General features: G+C 43.5%; 1 protein-coding gene across 4 annotated transcripts in view; it reads right to left on the bottom strand.

Moving 5' to 3' along the window:
• Positions 1-20,387, bottom strand: part of LOC143989098 (DNA (cytosine-5)-methyltransferase 3A-like) — a 137,143-nt gene that overhangs the window by 99,048 nt on the left and 17,708 nt on the right. For 3 of the 4 annotated variants that reach the window (XM_077489118.1, XM_077489119.1, XM_077489121.1), the window contains 2 exons: positions 13,581-13,658; positions 11,030-11,074 (listed from right to left, as the gene is read on the bottom strand). In XM_077489118.1, the coding sequence (XP_077345244.1) occupies positions 11,030-11,074; positions 13,581-13,658 (123 nt within the window). The remainder of the gene's footprint in view (positions 1-11,029; positions 11,075-13,580; positions 13,659-20,387) is intronic. The other variant, XM_077489120.1, reaches the window with a different exon arrangement.

Here is a 20,387-nt window from a genome sequence, read left to right as displayed (position 1 = left end):
GGATGTAGAAGAAATCCCAAAAAGACTAAAAGTGTTTTTAGTATTTAATACAGATACCGCCTCAACTAATATAACATGGGATACATTAAAAGCGTACATCAGAGGTATTCTGATCCACCAGGTGGCTAAAATTAAACAGAAATCTAGGAGTTGGGAGGAAAAAATCAGGAAGGAAGTAATAGAGGCAGAGGAGAATTATGTTAAGGATCCCACCTATGAAAAACAAAGAATATGGCTAAATAAACAGCATGGGTATAGATCGGTAATTATCAAAAGGGAAGAAAATAAGCAGTTATTTCAGAAGCAATGCCATTTTGGGGAGGGAGAGAGTGTTGGGAGAATACTGGCCCAGTTAGTAAAAACGAATTCCCCCTCAGCTATAATTCCAATGATCAAGTCTATGAATGGGACAGCTCTTACAAGCGGGAAGGAGATTGTAGAAACCTTTAGGGCTTTCTATGAGGAACTATATAGAACTCGAGGCCAGAGAAATGAAGAAGATATGGGCGTATTCTTGGAGAAAGCGAAACTCCCAACCCTCACTCAAGAGGAGAGGGAGGATTTGGAAGCTCCCATATCTTTGAGTGAGTTACAGCAGGCGGTGACCGGTATGGCCAACCAAAAGTCCCCAGGGCCAGATGGCCTACCGGTGGAGAAATATAGTGAAATTTTACTCCCAGAGCTACTCAGGACCTTGAAAGGGGCAAAGTTAGAGGGGAGATTGCCCGCATCTATGATGGAGGCGACCATTATTGTAATACCTAAAGAAGGAAAAGACTCTCAAGAGGTAGCCTCGTATAGGCCGATATCACTCTTATGTTCTGATGCTAAAATACTAGCGAAGGTACTGTCAAATAGGTTAAATAAGGTCATTAATAGGCTTATACATATAGACCAGACAGGTTTTATTGCAGGACGATCAACCAGTATGAATATAAGAAGGGCATTTCTAAACATTCAGACCCCTCCGATGAATGTGGGCTCGAGGGCCATCCTATCTTTGGACATGACAAAGGCTTTTGATAGTCTAGAGTGGGAGTATTTATGGCGTGTCCTAGAGGGATGTGGGGTCGGTCCCGCATTCATCAGATGGATTAAAATGATGTATAGGACCCCCATCGCAAAAGTAAGAATAAACAAAGAACAATCTGAAAGAATAGAAATGAGCAGAGGGACAAGGCAGGGGTGCCCACTTTCCCCGTTGCTCTTTGCAATTGCAATGGAGCCGTTGGCGATCGCCATTAGGTCAGATCCTGAGATATCTGGGTTTCAAAGGGAAGAGGGCAGGGAGGAAAGAATCACATTATATGCAGATGATGTTCTCCTCTTTTTAGGGGACACTGGTCAATCCCTAGTGAAGGCAATTAAATTAGTAGAAGACTTTGGAGGATTCATGGGTTTGACAATAAACTGGGGGAAGTCAGAGCTGCTCCAAGTAGACATCCCAGGCGCAGCGACTGCGACGGGGATACCGTAATTAGAAGTGGTAGATGCAATGAAATACCTCGGCATATACTTAACAGCAGATTTAGAGCAGTATGTTGATAAAAATATGGTTCCGCTACTGGGTAAATTTAAGCAAAGCTGTGACGCCTGGAGTCGGCTTCCCTTGTCGGTAGCAGGCCGTTGTAGCCTGATAAAGATGATATGGTTGCCACAATTGTTATATGTTCTGCATAATGCCCCGGTTTGGATAGGGAAAAAATGGTTTAAAAAGTTTGAAACTCTCTTTCGGGAGCTTATCTGGAAAAGGGGACAGGCGAGAATCCGACTCCAGTCATTACAACAGCCAACGGACAGGGGGGGAATAGCCGTGTCCAACCCTAGGAATTACTATCTAGCAGCGCAGCTGCAACATCTGGTGGGTTATGACCAGGAGGGGGAGGGTAACCCAAATGGTATAGCAATGCTGATAGGAGCCCCACATAAAACCCTGGTGGATGCACTGGAGGCAAGTTCTTTTCAGCGCAAGGACCCCATAATAAACATGTTGAGCAAAGTATGGAGAACGGTAAAAAAGATGCTGGGATGTATAGGATGGTCAGAAAATATGCCCTTGTGGGATAATAAGAACCTGCAGGAAGTATTGTTAATTGGGAAAATTAACACGTGGGAGAAGAAAGGAATAACCAGGCTGAGACAAATTTAATATTCAAAAGGGGAAAACACCGCGCTATGCTAAATCAACACAAAGAAAAAATTTCTAAAACAGCTGCCAACACTTCAAACAAACAAAGTTCAACCAATGTAAGACAAAAAATAGTGTAGCGCTGAATTAGATAACAAATTAATATATAAAGGAAAGGAAAGGACAGAATATAGGTATACACAAATGTGAAGGCTGTGAATACTGAAAACCATTAATAATTAAATAAGTGAGTCCCAGAAAAAAAAGTCCACATGTGTTGGATAGTGCACAAATGTTGTGGTAGGTATTCCTCACAGGGAAATCTGGGAATCCACTGATCAGATGAAACCAAGTGTATCAGCTTGTCTGAAGTGATATAAAAGGTAGGTAGAATACTCTTACCAGAGAAGATGGACTCATCAGTCTTACGACAGTTGAGTCAAAAACGCTTGGGATCCAAACATGGAACCAGATGGTGAGTTGTAGATAGTCCAACCGGATGCTAGGAAGACTTTGGAGGATATGAGCCCATGGTAGACATCTCTCGAAGCGTCTCTCGGGATATCAGGATCAAGTGTATCGCATTTGGGGTTCCGACCCCAAATGTGGAAGAGGGTCCGCAAAAATGTAATAAAGGAAAAAAGAAAGCTCCAAATGGTGCAGATCAGTGGGTAACCATTGGGTTTTATTTAAAAAGTCATAAAAATAAACAAAAATGATGACATGTGATCACAAAAAAAGTACTGAATAAAAGCAATGTGGGGTGCCAGATACAAGCCCGACGCGTTTCGACAGACTATGTCTTCAACAGGGGCATGAGCCAAATTTATGATGGCAGAATTTTGAAAACATTTATGGACCTAAAAAGGGAATATGATGTGCCACAACAGACATTTTTTCAATATTTACAGCTTCGGCATGCTCGGGCAGCGCAGTTTGATCCACAGGTACCTGAATGGGACAAGACATCCCTATCCCAGGAGATAATTAAAATAGATAAATCTAGGGGAGTTATATCTACCCTTTACAAATTATTATGTAAGGGTCCCGAAATAGAACCTGGCTTAGTTAAGCAAAAGAAGAAATGGGAAGAGGACGTAGGAGAAATCACAGAGGAACAGTGGAAGAGAATATTGGAACTGGGACCACTGTTATCGGTCTCCCTATCACAGAAAGTGTCACACTTGATGCTGATATACAGGGCCTATTTCACCCCCCAAGAGGTTGCTTTTGTTCGGAAGGAGGACGGACTACAACTGCCCTAGATGCCGAGGCTATGGGGACCTTATACAAATGATGTGGAGGTGTCCAAAGCTGTTTCGGTACTGGGAAGGAATAGTAGAAGTCATAAATAAAACTTTCGGGACTAAGTTGGACCTGGACCCTAAAACCTGTATATTAGGATATAGGAAAACGCCGGGTGAACAGAAAAGCACCACGCTCGCAGTTATACGTTGCTTATTTCAAGTGTGGAAACTGATAGCGCAGAAATGGCAGTCCGAGAGAGCACCTCTTGTGAGTGAATGGACCCAGGTTATTAATGATTTAATCTGGAAGGAGAAGACTGTATACATACGTAGAGGAAACCTTATAGGGTTTGAGAAAATATGGAGGCCGTGGCTGAATGAAATAGGGTATCCACCTGATCAGCAATAGTAGTAGAGGAAAAAGGTAAATAAAGGATAAGGTAACTTAAAAACTATGGAGTACAGGTTTGGAAGTTAGCTTAGAAACAATAACGATCAACCCAGAAAGAAGGAATCTAGGGGAGGGAGGGAGGGAGGGAGGGGGGGGAGGATGGGGTAAGGGGGGAGGGATGGGGTGGGAGAAGAAGAGGGGGTAATAGAATGTGGGACAAATTAAAACAGAAAGCGTGAATTTGAATGGTTGACAAAGTTTACTGTTCTGTTTATAATCTGTTTTTTATATTATGAAATTTTTGTATGATGGAAAAAAATAAAATAAAGAGAATTCAAAGTTAAAAAAAAAGTAGGTAGAAGCCCAGGACCAGATGGTCTTCCTCTTATGTACTACAAGACCTTTACAGATGAATTGACGTCTCCCCTATTACAGACATTTAACGCTCTAGCAAACCCCAACGCCTCTCCAGGTCGCATGCTGGAAGCACACATAACAGTTATCCCCAAAATTGGTAAGGACCCAACGCATGTATCAAACTATAGACCCATTACCCTATTTAACGTAGATATTAAACTTTACACAAAGATGCTCACCAACAGACTGCTTCCTCTTATTCCTGACCTCATATTATCTGATCAAGTGGGCTTCATCCCCGGTAGGGAAGCCAGGGATAACACTATCCGTACATTGAATCTACAGCACTGACTTAACTCAACACTGTCCCAAGGGTTCTTTCTGTTCTTTCTGTCCCTCGATGCTGAGAAGGCGTTTGACAGGGTGGCCTGGGACTACATGAAGGTTGTACTGAATGGAGTGGGACTCCTTCCATGCATGTGCTCCCATATTGACGCCTTGTATGCAAACCCTTCAGCTAAAGTAAAAGTCAATGGCCTCCTGTCAGACGCCTTCTCCATTAGTAACGGGACGTGACAGGGCTACCCCCTGTCGCCCTTAATCTTTGTTCTGACACTTGAACCCCTGCTAAACAGATTAAGAGCCAACCCTAACATAAAAGGATGCTTTGTAGGTGATAGAGAGTTTAAGGTTGCAGCCTTTGCTGACGATATGTTGTTGTCACTACAGTCCCCGCGTATTTCCCTACCTAATCTTCTCAGTGATTTGAAACATTTCGGGGATTTATCAAACTTAAAGATCAACTACTCTAAATCATACGCCCTTAACGTCTCGCTTCCGCCACAGGACTCCTTTCCATTTAGATGGCAAAAAGATAGCATCACTTATCTGGGTATCCAAATTACAAGGCAAATGTCAGAGTTATACAAGCAAAACTTTCTACCCGCGCTCACCAAAATTCAAACAGAACTAAATGACTAGGCCAACCTAAATGTCTCCTGGTTCGGCAGGGTGGCTTTAATAAAGATGGTCGTCCTCCCCAACTCTTGTACCTGATGCAAACAATTCCGATTCACCTCCCTCCTTCCTTCTTTGCAACGTATAAATAGGCATGTACCACCTTTATCTGGAAGAACACGGCCCCTCGTATTAAATACTCCCGCCTAAATCGGGCTAAAACAAAGGGAGGGATTGGTCTTCCGGACCTCCCCAAATACCACTTAGCATGCCACCTAACTAGAGTGGTGGACTGGCGAATAAACAAGGCCAGAAAGGCTTGGATTCCTCTGGAGAATCATTTAACAAACGGCCTGCTGCACTCCCTTCCCTGGCTTACCCCAAGCCATTGGAACCAAGCCTTACGTCTCTTCAAAGTTTCCTCGCGACCGGGACCTCTGACCCCCTTACGCAACAACCCAGATTTTCTCCCGGGAGAATCCACTTCTTTCTTAAAAAGAGAGTGGCCACACGAGGAGGTGTTAGCCCACTACTTCTTCCACAAAGGTAGACCACGCTCATACGAAAACCTAGCTGCACTCTCCCCGACCCATAGTTTCCCTTTCTGGTCATATAGGCAATTGAGACATTTCCTCGCCTCAGAAAACCCAGCTGCCGCTTGGTGTAGACTACTTCTCCCATTTGAGCACCTATGTACAAGTAACACCTCATTGAGACATCTAATATCAAGCATATATGAACTACTTCAAGACGGGCCTGACCAGACACTGACGGCACACACACTTAGCTCCTGGGAAAAAGACCTTCAGATTAGCCTTACAAATGAACAGCGGGAAGACATATTTAATTACGCTCATAAAGGCTCGATGAATGTAGCAATTCAAGAAAATCAGGGCTGTCTTTAAGGCAGGGCAAAAGGGGCAACTGCCCTGGGCCCTGTCATTGTTGTGGGGCCCAAAGCAGCTGCCCCATACTTGCCAACTATCCCAGTTTACATTCCCTAATGCTGCCCATCTCTGCCCTATTGTTGTGTACAGATGACTCACCTACAGACCCTGTGTTTACATGTAAATAATGGCATTCATATGTAAATAGCAGTGACATGCATATGTAAATAGCTGAGGCCAACTGCATTGATATGTAAATAAAGGCAGCATTCATAGGTATATGAAGGGGGGCTGCAGTGAGGAGAAGATGTGCTGTAACCTATAGCAACCAGTGAGCAGTATTACTGTAGAGCAATCTCTAGTTGCCAATCAACAAGCAGAAATGTGCTGTAACTTCTAGCAACTAATCAATGAGCCTTAAGGAGTGCTGTAACCTCTAGCAACCAGTCAGTAAGCAGTAATGATATGCTGTAACCTCTGGCAACCAATCGCTGCTTGATCTGATACAGTAAACTGATTTTAAGTCTAGCTACTATTTATTGTATGTCTCAGAGAAGATGGAGAGCGAAATTGCATGGGGGGAGGGGGGCCCTAAGAAAATTTTTGCCCAGGGTCCAATCAATATTAAAGACGGCCCTGAAGAAAATGGATATAAAATCGCAACTAAATGGTACAGGACCCCTGCTAGACTACATAAATTCTCCCTTGCAATTCCCAACACATGCTGGAGATGCAAGACAGCGACAGGCTCTATGATTCATATCTGATGGGAGTACCCCTTAATCCAAACCTTTTGGCAGGAAGTTCACTCCATTATTTCAGACCTATCTCAAATCACTAGCCATGCATATGGTTAATGCAGCCAGGCTGTGTATCCCTACACACTGGCGATCTACTGATGTTCCCTCCATCCGGGAATGGCTGCCCAGAGTTGCTAAAATAGAGGAGATGGAAGAGCTGATATATACCTCACAAGAACGTTTACAGAAATTCTCAACTATCTGGGCTTGCTGGAAACACTTCCAAACCACAGACAAATATAAGGCATTCTTTCCCCCACTACGTAGGGATACTTTAATTAACTTATAAAACAAAGAGATGCGATGTCGGCGGGGGGGAGGGGGGGGGCGGGAAGGGCACCCACCTCCTCTCTCTTTTCCCCCTTATACCCCTACTTCCGATATTCTTCCATCCCCTACCCCTCTCTCCTTTACCCCCTCCCGCCTACCCAATTAAACATTGACTACCTTAACTAACGCTTAACTAACCATTACCTTGTAGAGTTGCACCAAGAAAGCCGTTTACATTCCCACTCGATCACGGGTGGCAGGATCAACACTTCTTTCAGAGCTCAAGTTAGACCGGATGATATTGGTCTCACTGGTTCGACACTCAGACCTAACACTACCTGCCACGACTCGAGTATACCTCTTCTAATACATCATTATATTAGTTATACGTTTGTTGATATGCTATGACGATCTTTGTTTAGCACTGTTCTATTAGCCACCATCACAGCATTGAAATTGTGTCTCCTTTCATGCGATTTGAAAGGGTCGTGGCAGCACTTTTTGTACTTGATGCTTACCTGTTTTGCATGTTTGTATGCTGTGAATCTTTCAATAAAATCTTTTATGGAAAAAAAAAAAACACTGATCGCCGCCATTACTAGTAAAAAAAAATTATTAATAAAAATGCCATAAAACTATCCCCTATTTTGTAGACGCTATAACTTTTGTGCAAACCAATCAATAAACGCTTATTGCAATTTTTTTTTTTACCAAAAATATGTAGAAGAATATGTATTGGTCTAAACTGAGGGAAAATAATTTTTTATATATATTTTTGGGGATATTTATTATAGTAAAAAGTAAAAAATATAGCTTTTTTTTTCAAAATTTGTCGCACTTTTTTTGTTTATAGCGCAGAAAATAAAAACCGCAGAGGTGATCAAATACCCCTAAAAGACAGCTCTATTTGTGGGGAAAAAAGGACATATATTTTGCTTGGGAGCCACGTTGCACAGCCACGCAATTGTCAGTTAAAGTAATGCAGTGCAAAATCGCAAAAAGTGCTCTGGTAATTGGGCAGCCAAATGGTCCAGGGCTGAAGTGGTTAAAGATGACATTTTATTTTTTTACACCCTTCAGGATTTTTAATGTAGGATGTACATTCTAAAAAAAAATCAGCATAGTTTCCAGAACACATTCCTTACATCCTGCTTCTATTCCCCCTGCCACCACTTTCCCTGCTATTGCCAGCATGTATTTGCTATGTAAGTATTAAAATACAGCCACTTCTGTGTAAGATGACACTTGCAGATGATCTGCAAGTGTCATAGAGTAATACAATGTAATAATTTGAAGCTAATATTTAATTTATCAATTAAAGAAACATTACAAGTGGAAAAAAATTAATAAAATGTATTTCTATTCAACGCCTATTAATCCTTAGTTAAAGTGGTTGTAGAGGCTGAAGGTTTTTTACCTTCACTGTGCAGCTTCCCCCTCAGCCCCCTAATACTTACCCAAGCCCGATCTCAATCCAGCGATGTGCACAAGATCCGTGGCTCTCCAAGGTTTCTCCCTCCTGATTGGCTGAGATGCAACAGCGGGAGCCATTGGCTTCCGCTGCTCTCAATCACAGCCATTGACGTGGGAGAAGGGGGTGGGGCTGAGCTGCACTCTGTTTCTTATGGATGCGGAGAGCCAGCTCAGGAGTGATCATGCACGCACGAGTGCCCCCACAGCAAGTGGCTTTCTATGGGAGCATGCAGCAAGGTGGAGGGGCCCAAAGCTCCAGTGGGGGACCCAACAAGAGGAGTATTGGGGTTGCTCTGAACAAAACCATATGTTTGGGGGGTTTTTTTGTTTTTTTAATACATTTTTTTCCTTTACAATCACTTTAACCACAATCAGCTCTAATTAACTCCGTCTGTTCCTCCCCTTATGTTTCTGCTAATATGTTTCTTTATTTACCATTAAAATGTAAATTTTTTTCATTCATTTTGTTTGTTAATACACTAATGTGAATTAAAAAAAAAAAATTTTTTTCATTTCTTTAGTAACTTTGCCATACATAGTACCAAAAACATAATTTTAAAGTCATTTTAAATGGGACAAATTTTGAAATAAATTGTATATTTTTTTACTTACAGTAAAACTTTTTTTAAAACTAACCCATTTTTCATTTTTTTCTTTTAAATTTTTTTGTCTATAGATTGCATAGAACAAAAAAATGTGCAAGACAATATTGCCAAAAGAAAGACTAGTTTGTCCCACAAAAAATGTATGTATTGCTTTGTTATCCTAAGTAATGACAAACATATTACCAAATAAAGACCAATAACAGAAAATTAAAAATTGCTCTGGTCCATAAGGGGTATAAGGCCCCTTTCACACGGACGGATAGAATGGTGCTTTTACCTGCGTATTTTCTAGTTTTCTACCGCAGCTAAAAGCACACAATGCTTTCCTAAGGCCCCCTTCACACACAGCGTTTAGCTGCAATTTCGTTACATGCGGTTCGGTGCAAATAGAAAAAATAAAATAGAATTGAATGCGTCCAGGTGCGATGTAGCGCAGCTATATGCACATAACCGCAGGTAATCGCAGTCTTTTGTGTCAACTGCAGATAGCAGCATGAGAAGGGATTCAAGAGACCAAAAAAAAACAAAAATAAAAAAGGGTTGCTATGGGAACGACTATATTAGATAACTGCAGCTAAACGCAACTGCACAGAAACGCACATAAACGCAGGTAATTGCACTGTACAAAATGCAGCTGATCGCTGTTCCTGGAGTCTTGAATTTCACAGAAAAAAAATAAACATGCTAAACTGCGGCAGAACAGCCGTCCGTGTGAAAGGGGCCTAAAGGTATGAGAGCTGATGTGGTTTATGAAAACCATAGACTAATTGTGTGCTTTCCATTCAGCAATGAAATGCATTTCTTTGTGATAACAAATTCTTTTTTAATATGATATCAGCAATTCGCAACTAGGGGAACGTGAACCACCAGAGATACCATGAGGAATACAAGGGGTTGATTATCAGTCTACTTCACCTGAAACTCTGAGAGGCGTCAGCATTGTATGGAGTGGGGTTGAAGTGAGATTGAAGAGGGATGTACGAGAGCGTATTATGTACTTGTCTATACGGAGTCACCAACACATAATCCGTGGATAACAGGCCAAGTTTACCACTTTTGTATTTTTTATGCCATATTTGTTAAAGCATGTGTTCTGTGTCTTTTTTTTATGTTTTTTTTTTTTTTGAAAAGTGCAAAAAAATACCTGTTGATCTGCCAGAAATCCAGTAAGCATCTAATTTTGAGTAGTAAACTGACAATGTTGTAAACTTAGAAATGACATCATTACTGTGCTGTACATAGCCTGTGCAGAGAGCAGAGCTGTGGGAGGGACCCAGCAGGCTCCACCCACTACAGACTGCCTGCAGAAAACTACAGGAGGGGCGGAAACAAGACCAATCATCCTACACAAGGAGAGAGATCAGCATTGATGGGTCTTTATTAGAGGAAGCTCCTACGCAAAGGCAAAGTTTCACAATGGATAACTGCACAAATCTGGAAGAAATACACAAAGTACATGAAGAAAGTGTACAGGAAGAATACATATGACTCTTTTATTTAAACAATATTTGCTTATCCCAGAGTTCAGCTTTAACACACTTACAGTTCTAGGGTGACAAACTGTTCCTCCATAGAGTTAGTGTTGTCACTCTAGGAGAGGATGTGTGGATGTGTGTTACTGGCAGGATCACCAGGTAAATAAAATAAAAAGAGCCTAATCAAAGAAAACTAATGCAACCACCACATTTGAGAACTGGCAAACTGGAATATATTAAGTTTGTGTTCTTGAGTTTAGAAAAGTTCCAAACAGAAGAAACACAATGCATGATTCTAATTCAATATTATCCTGTTCATGTCTGTTCATTTAGATTGTGGATATACACTGTATACAAAACAGACAGAAATCAAATATGTACAGAATACTACTATAAGTGTGTCATAACAATTCATATGTCTTCTACTGCTCTGACTTACCTTCTATATCTCTGATCCCTTGTCTCACTTCATTGAACAGGTCCTCTGTTAAACATAAAAAGCAAGCTTTATGTCAATTATTACAATTCAGGTCCATGTACTGTAAAAAAAATCAAGCAATAAACAGTGAAAGCTGTGTGGTTTCTGTATGTAGGGTAATCAATTAGCAGGAGGTTTGGTGGGTGCAGGACATGATCATCAGTCCATGGGAGGTGGGAGGTTTTGGGATATGGTCATCAGTTCAAAAAGTTGTGTTTTGGCATATGGTCATCAGTCCAAGAGGGGTCACTTTAGGGTATGTGTAAGCTGGTTCTTCCAAGAGGTTACATTTTTTCTCCTTTTGTACTGACTCATGTCTAGTTCATCAGGTCAACTATGTTTATGTAGAAGACCAAATGTTACACTGTATCACATTTATCCTTGGTTGACATGCTTGGATGGTGCCTCTGTGAAGGAATAGTAAACTCTGCTGGCCAGGTTTTTCTGCTCTTTATCAGAAGGTTACCACCACCTGCAGGTCATACCACATAGGGGCTCACCCAGTGCTACAGGAAGTTGTTTGGGGAAAGACTGCCAAGATGTAGTCATTACTCTGTCAGTCTGGTCCCCCTTCTGAGGGCCCAGTTTGGGTTCCCTATGGGGTTTGGAACCTGAGGAATTACATGGACTTATAGCTGAAAATCATGGACTGACTTCCTTTCATTTATTACTTCCAAATCATGGACACTAAGGGGTTACTTGCTACCCTGTGGATATACGGATTAAATGGACTCTTGCCCTAAATGGACTACTTTATGAACTTTGCTGCTAAATCAGGTATGACTACCTCATGGGCACTTGAGAGCTGTGTACAGGAATGTGTGTGAAGATGTCATTTGAGAACTGTTCCTGTGTTACCCTTAACTACTCCAGTAAAGCCTTTTTCCTTTAATCTGCCTGGTCTGAAGTGTCTATGGGGTACATATATGGCATATCAAAGAACAGGGCTTGCTTACATCAGGCAACTACAGAGTTAGAGGCGATACATTACATAGAGTCCAGCATTTAGGGTGTTGTCTAGTGTACATTGCCATTGCCAGGGACAAACGTATTTGCATAATTTGCTAAGCACAGCTAACCAGCCAGGGAACGGGTGACAGGCAAGAGTAATGGTCACTCTGGTAGTGAAGGGGTGGCGTGCTTGGCACCTTCACTAGCAAACGACTCCTCACATACTGGGATTGACCTTGCAGTAGAGAGTGCCTAGGGACTTAGCCATGAGTCACAAAAAAAGAGAGATGTAGCAAGGCCCCGGAAGAAGAACAAAAATGTATTATATTGGGAGTTTGTTTTCTATGTCCAGTAGTAACAGTCGGACATGTCACTGGGAGGGAGGTGACAGGGGTTGCTGTGTTGGTGCAGACGGGTACAGTCTTTGCAGTACTGGTTCCTAATTGCTGTGCACCTGGGAAGTGGTGTTCTCCAGCAGTAGATGTTTCCAGACTACTTAGAGTTAACAGTATAATAAGTTTGCCCATGATTCACAAAAGAGTTAACTGTGTAAGTTGCTGCTCGCTTGTAAGTCTGGAGTTGTGCCTTAAAGTGGATTTCCACCCATATAAAAGTCAGCAACTACAAAAAGTGTAGCTGCTGACTTTTATTAATCGGACAGTCACCTCTCCCAAGGTCCACCGATGCGGGCAAACAAAGCCCTGCTCCTCTTCCCCTCCTCTCTGCAGTGCCGGCATAGTCACTGTGGGCGCCCGGCTGTGGCTTCAGAGTCAGACACATGCTGTGATTGGCCGGGCAATCATCTGGGAACTGTCCCAGATGATTGCCGCGAGGGAGTGGGGGAAATGTGAACTTCGATCCGGCAACACAGTGCCCCGGGAGAAAGTAGGAGCTGGATCTCCCTAAAAAGAGGGTATCCGCTCCCCCCCCAAAAAAAAACTACATGCCAAATGTGTCATGTCATGGGATCACCTGCACTTAAAGCGTTGAATTTTTGGGTGAAACTCCGCTTTAATGTTGATTTCACATGACCGCAAACTCTTGCTTAGTGTTCAGGCATTAGCTAGTGCATTCCAAATTTGGTCACTGGTCCAAGTGAGGATTTTACAGGATGTATTTATTAGTGGGGAGGTGGTGTCATTAGTTCAAATGACTCCCTCTGGCTGGGGAGAACAGACATCGGACTGAGCGGCAATGCATGGAGCAGGAGAGGGGTACTCTGAGGAGCCGGCCGAGGACACAGGTCATGCGGGAAATGCACAACTAAAGAGCAGCCAGTGCGATAGTCGAGCATGGAGCTCTGCTAATCACCCTCCACCTCCAGCCACCCGTGTGCATGGTGCACTGGTACCTCGAGCTGCCTATGCTGCTGCCGGCCATATGTAGAGGGGGCTGCATGGGCCCCCTGCATCACAGGGCCCAGTTGCGGTCACGACTGCTGCACCCCCTATAGTTAGGCCCCTGATCTTCTGCTATATCCTAACAAAGTTCCTTTTTCAAGCTATAGAATTGTTACTGTTTTAGGTTTACTGATATTTTAAAATGAATAAGAAGGACATACTTCGGTTGTAGTGTTCTTCACAGACCTCCTGAACATTGTTGGCCATGTCTTCGTCAGACTCCACACAGATGACATCTTCTGGAAAAGAGCAAGGATTATAGTATGCAGTATGTTGCATTCCTGGTTAATTCTGACACTCCATACACTAAAAAGATTTTTATTGATTCCCACCTCTGTCTTTATCTGTAGATATTTTGCACAGAGCACATGACAAAATGCACATATACCAAGCAAACGAAAAAGAAAATCCAGCAAGGCCCAAATCACCATGGCCAAGGTTCAGTGTGGTCAAATTTTAGGTGATAGACAAATTGCCCCAGGTTTGTACCAGGGATCAACGGCATTATTCCTGTAGGGGTCTGGGGCACAAATCTGTCAAATTAGAGTTCAGCCATTGAGGATCTACACCAGGGGTGTCAAACTCAATTTCACCGTCGTCATTATGGTTGCCCTCAAGGGGCTGGTTGTGTCTGCCATGGTGTTGTGTCTGAGCGTTCTCCAATAAAGTTTCTTGTGGATGATACCAGTTAAGTCTGATCCTCCTTTTCAACTGGCATGGAGCTGTATTACTCTCATCATAATTATAAGCAGACATCCAGAGCACCCCACCCCCCTGCATCAGATGTCAAGAGCCACCCCCCCAACCATCAGAAGTCAAAAGTTCCTCAATCTCCCCTACAGCACAGTGCACCCACCTTACCTTGTGCTACTGCTGGGAAGAAGCTGGGGACGGAGCTGGGAGACAGAAAGTGCAGAGTCTGGAGCAGGACCTGAGGAAGACTAGAGTCAGCTGACTTCTGTGACCAGGGGAGGCGGAGACGAGGGGGTGTTGCAGCTGCACAGAGAGGCACACAGGGAGTTCTTTCCTCCTCTTTGCTGCTGACTGCTGAAACAGGAAAGGTTTGTTTGCACTCCCCCCCCAAAAAAAATTTGAGCACCAACCGCCACTGGTCATGTATCATGTAGGAAAGTACCTATCAATGACTGATTGAATGAGTGAGGCAAAGCTACTGCTAAGAGGGGAGTTCTTAGTCAGTAAAAAAAATGAATAACGAGTCTCACGATGATCATTCATACACTATATTTCCAAAAGTATTGGGACACCTGTCTTTACACATGCATGAACTTTAATGGCACCCCAGTCTTAGCCTGTAGGGTTTAATACTGAGTTGGCCCACCCTTTGCAACTATTACAGCTTCAACTCTTCTGGGAAGGTTGTCCACAAGGTTTAGGAGAATGTCTATGGGAATGATTGACCATTCTTCCAGAAGGGCATTTGTGAGGTCAGGCAATGATGTTGGATAACTGGCTTGCAGTCTCCGCTCGAATTCATCCCAAAGGTGTTCTATCGGGATGAGGTCAGGACTCCGTGCATGCCAGTTAAGTTCCTCCACCCCAAACCCGCTCATCCATGTCTTTATGGGCCTTGCTTTGTGCACTGGTCATGTTAGAACAGGAAGGGGCCATCCCCAAACTTTTCCCACAAAGTTGGGAGCACGAAATTTCCCAAAATATCTTGGTATGCTGTCGCCTTAAGTGTTCTTTTCACTGGAACTAATTGGCCAAGCCCAACCCCTGAAAAACAACCCCACACCATAATCCCCCCTCCACCAAATGATTTGGACCAGTGCACAAAGCAAGGTCCATAAAGACATGAATGAGCGAATTTGGGGTGGAGGAACTTAACTGGCCCACACTAGTCCTTGTAGCAGGTTCTCAGGTAGAGGTGTCTCCCTGGTGGAGGTGTTGGAGCCGTCAAGAGGGATCCAATTCCCAAATCAATATTGTCTATTTTGTAAAAAGAATTTTGTGTCCTATGAACTCTTTTTATATATTGTATATATATATGCAATAAATATTTATTGGTTTTAACCTAAAGCATTTTAACCTTCGATGGTACCATGAAAATCCTGTTGCCCTGCCTTTTTTTAAATTCTTCTTACCTGATTTTTAGGATGAGGGTACCTATATGTTAGATTTTCTGAGCATTTTTTTCTAAATCAAGAATAAAAAAAATTCTGACACTGTCCACTACTCCACTGACTCTATCCACTGCTCTACTGACTGATACCGGATGTGTCAGGATGGAGAGTGGGGAAAGGGGCCTGTAAATCTGTAATTTACTGATAACGATCACTCACTGTGTCCATTCATAACTGAAGCATAGCAAACACAGGTGCCTATGCTTAAGTCTAGGAATTAATGGGAAGCTCTGTACAGAGTTATTCCTGTCTATTCATTTTGCGCAGCTGAGGGCTGTGTCCTCAATATCCTTCCTCTGTCTCAAAAGTGAAACATCATTGGTCTGTTTAAACCCTGATATATCACCAAAGCCCTGCTAGAAATACTGTAAAAATACTAAAAAACAAAATGACAAAATTGTAAAAATAAAACAGAATGCTAAAAAAATTATAAAAAATTAACCACTTCAGGACCGCCGTATTGCCATTGTACGTCAGCACAATGGCACAGGCAGGCAGAATCACGTACATCTACGTGATTGCCTTCCAGCGGGTGGGGGGTCCCATCAGACCCCCTCCCGCTGGTTACGGCGGTCCGATTCGGTCCAGGAGCGCTCCGTGATGAGGGGATGGCCGTTCGTTTTCGGCCACCCCCTCTGGATCGCTCCTGGCCAATGAGAAGCTTCCTCCCCTGTGTATTGTTTACACAGGAAGGAGGAAGTGATGTCATTCTCCTCGGGGCGGTCTTTTTGACCGGACTACGAGGAGAAGAGTAAAAGTAAGTCTGCACGAACACTACACTGACATGTAGGTACACACAGGCACACAAACCCCCCCCGATCGCCCCCCGATCCCCCCCCCGCCCCCCCTCCCCCCCCAGTCACAGTGTCACTGATTGCATTGATCATTTCTTTACTGATCAATGCATTCAGTGTCAGTTGTGACAGTAAAAACTGTCAGGACAGTTAGTGTTAGGTCCAGGGTAGCCCCCTATCACCCCCCAATAAAGATTTAACCCCCTGATTGCCCCTAGAGTTAACCCTTTCACCCCCTTTTGCCAGTGTCACTAAGCGATCATTTTTCTGATCGCTGCATGTGTCGCTAGTGTCGCTAGGTAGCTAGTTATTTTTTTAGGTTCACCGCCAGGTTTTTATATCGCTAGGTACCCCGATATACTACCCAATAATGTTTTTAACCCCCTGATTGCCGCTAGTTAACCCTTTCACCCCCTTTTGCCAGTGTCACTAAGCGATCGTTTTTCTGATCGCTGCATTAGTGTCGCTACAGTCGCTAGGTAGCTAGTTATTTTTTTAGGTTCACCGCCAGGTTTTTATAGCGCTAGGTACCCCGATATACTACCCAATAATGTTTTTAACCCCCTGATTGCCGCTAGTTAACCCTTTCACCCCCTTTTGCCAGTGTCACTAAGCGATCATTTTTCTGATCGCTGCATGTGTCGCTAGGTAGCTAGTTATTTTTTTAGGTTCACCGCCAGGTTTTTATATCGCTAGGTACCCCGATATACTACCCAATAATGTTTTTAACCCCCTGATTGCCGCTAGTTAACCCTTTCACCCCCTTTTGCCAGTGTCACTAAGCGATCGTTTTTCTGATCGCTGCATTAGTGTCGCTACAGTCGCTAGGTAGCTAGTTATTTTTTTAGGTTCACCACCAGGTTTTTATAGCGCTAGGTACCCCGATATACTACCCAATAATGGTTTTAACCCCCTGATTTCCGCTAGTTAACCCTTTCACCCCCTTTTGCCAGTGTCACTAAGCGATAATTTTTCTGAACGCTGCATCAGTGTCGCTAGTGTCGCTAGGTAGCTAGTTAACTAGGCTCCCAAAAAGTCCCCCACATGTGGTATCCCCGTACTCGGGAGAAGCAGCAGAATTTATTTTGGGGTGTAATTTGACTTCTGCCCATAGCATGTGTGAGCAATATATCATTTAGTGACAACTTTGTGCAAAAAAAAAAAAGTTTGTAATATTCCCGCAACTTTTGGCAAAATATAAAATATTCCATGGACTCAACATGCCTCTCAGTAAATAGCTTGGGGTGTCTACTTTCCAAAATGGGGTCATTTGGGGGGGTTTTGTGCTATTTTGGCATTTTATGGCCTTCGAAACTGTGATAGGTAGTGAGGAGTTAAATCAAAAATTTGCACCCTTAGAAATCCTGAAGGTGGTGATTGGTTTTCGGGGTGCCGTGCGCGACTAGACTCCCAAAAAGTCCCACACATGTGGTATCCCCGTACTCGGGAGAAGCAGCAGAATGTATTTTGGGGTGTCATTTCACATATAACCATGGCATGTGTGAGCAATATATCATTTAGTGACAACTTTTTGTAAAAAAAATTTTTTATTTTTTTTTTTGTCATTATTCAATCCCTTAGGACAAAAAAAATAAATATTCAATGGGCTCAACATACCCATCAGCAATTTCCTTGGGGTGTCTACTTTCCAAAATGGGGTCATTTGGGGGGGATTTGTACTGCCCTGCCATTTTAGCACCTCAAGAAATGAGATCGGCAGTCATAAATTAAAAGCTGTGTAAATTCCAGAAAATGTACTCTAGTTTGTAGACGCTATAACTTTTGCGCAAACCAAAAAATATACGCTTATTGACATTTTTTTTACTAAAGACATGTGGCTGAATAAATTTTGCCCTCAATGTATGACTAAAATTTAGTTTATTCGATTTTTCTTATAACAAAAAGAAGAAAATATCTTTTTTTTTCAAAATTTTCGCTCTTTTTTCATTTATATCGCAAAAAAAAAAAATCGCAGAGGCAATCAAATACCATCAAAAGAAAGCTCTATTTGTGGGAAGAAAAGGACGCAAATTTCGTTTGGGTGCAATATTGCATGACCGCGCAATTACCAGTTAAAGCAGCGCAGTGCGAAATTGCAAAAAGACCTCTGGTCCTTAAGGTGTTTATTGGTCCGGAACTGAAGTGGTTAAACACTACCAACACCAACCACTGCTCTACTGACAAAGTTCACTACTCTACTGACAGAATTCACTGCTCTACTGACTGACACCATCCACTACTCTGACATGTTCTCTGTTTTACTGACACCATCCACTGCTTTATTGACACCATACACTGCTATACTAACACTGTCCACTGCCCTACTGGCACCATCCCCTTCTCTACTGATTGACACTGTCCACTGCCCTACTGGCACCATCCCCTTCTCTACTGATTGACACCGTCCACTGCACTACTGGCACCATCCCCTGCTCTACTGATTGACACCGTCCACTGCTCTACTGGCACCACCCCCTGCTCTACTGATTGACATCGTCCACTGCCCTACTGGCACCATTCCCTTCTCTACTGATTGACACTGTCCACTGCCCTACTGGCACCATTCCCTTTTCTACTGATTGACACTGTCCACTGCCCTACTGGCACCATCCCCTTCTCTACTGATTGACACCGTCCACTGCCCTACTGGCGCCATCCCCTGCTCTACTGATTGACACTGTCCACTGCCCTACTGGCACCATCCCCTTCTCTACTGATTGACACCATCCACTGCCCTACTGGCACCATCCCCTGCACTACTGATTGACACTGTCCACTGCCCTACTGGCACCATCCCCTGTTCTGATTGACACCATCCACTGCCCTACTGGCACCATCCCCTGCTCTACTGATTGACACTGTCCACTGCCCTACTGGCACCATCCCCTTCTCTACTGTCCCCTTCTCTACTGATTGACACTGTCCACTGCTCTATTGGCACCATCCCCTGCTCTACTGATTGACACCGTCCACTGCCCTACTGGCACCATTCCCTTCTCTACTGATTGACACTGTCCACTGCCCTACTGGCACCATTCCCTTTTCTACTGATTGGCACTGTCCACTGCCCTACTGGCACCATCCCCTGCTCTACTGATTGACACTGTCCACTGCCCTACTGGCACCATCCCCTGCACTACTGATTGACACTGTCCACTGCCCTACTGGCATCATCCCCTGCTCTACTGATTGACACTGTCCACTGCCCTACTGGCACCATCCCCTTCTCTACTGATTGACACCATCCACTGCCCTACTGGCACCATCCCCTGCACTACTGATTGACACTGTCTACTGCCATACTGGCATCATTCCCTGTTCTACTAATTGACACCATCCACTGCCCTACTGGCACCATCCCCTGCTCTACTGATTGACACTGTCCACTGTCCGGAGCTCGCATGAACGTGAGAAGCACCTGCGGGAGGAAGCAGAGACAGCCGCCGAGGGACCCTAGAAGAGCAGGTTCGGGGCCACTCTGTGCAAAACGAGCTGCACAGTGGAGGTAAGTATAACATGTTTGTAATTTAAAAAAAAAATAAAAAAATTACTTTACAATTCCTTTAAGTCATTACCCGACCTTTCAGTATTTTTAATTTTTCGTTTTCCAGACTGGTAAACATTACACAATAAAGCCTCTTGCTTTCCACCAGTGTTTCAAAATCTGGTCATATTTCTTTAACGCCCCTTGTTTTGTATATATCGATTTCTCCTTAAGAATTACACCATTCATGCTATTCAGCCATTTCCCAATGGACGGAGGCGACGCATCTCATGACAGCTACCTGGATATTTCCTGGATTTCCCACTCCCTCTTCTAGTCCCAGTAGGCAACATTTTACCTCCAACTCAGTGGAGGATCCAAACGTCCGGTCGATGACTCCCGTCACCTCCATCCAATAACGGAACAGCTTCGGGCATCTCCAAAACATATGGAGCACATCCGCTTCTAGGTCCCCACACCTAGAACAACTTGAGTCCGGCCGACGTCCGAACTGAAAAAGTTTCCTAGGCGAATAGTAAGTTCTAT

Source organism: Lithobates pipiens, unplaced genomic scaffold (genome assembly GCF_037356315.1).
Source record: "Lithobates pipiens isolate NorthernLeopardFrog02 unplaced genomic scaffold, aLitPip1_a1.2 Scaffold_18, whole genome shotgun sequence".
Taxonomy (NCBI): domain Eukaryota; kingdom Metazoa; phylum Chordata; class Amphibia; order Anura; family Ranidae; genus Lithobates; species Lithobates pipiens.
This window is presented reverse-complemented; position numbering and strand designations above follow the sequence as displayed.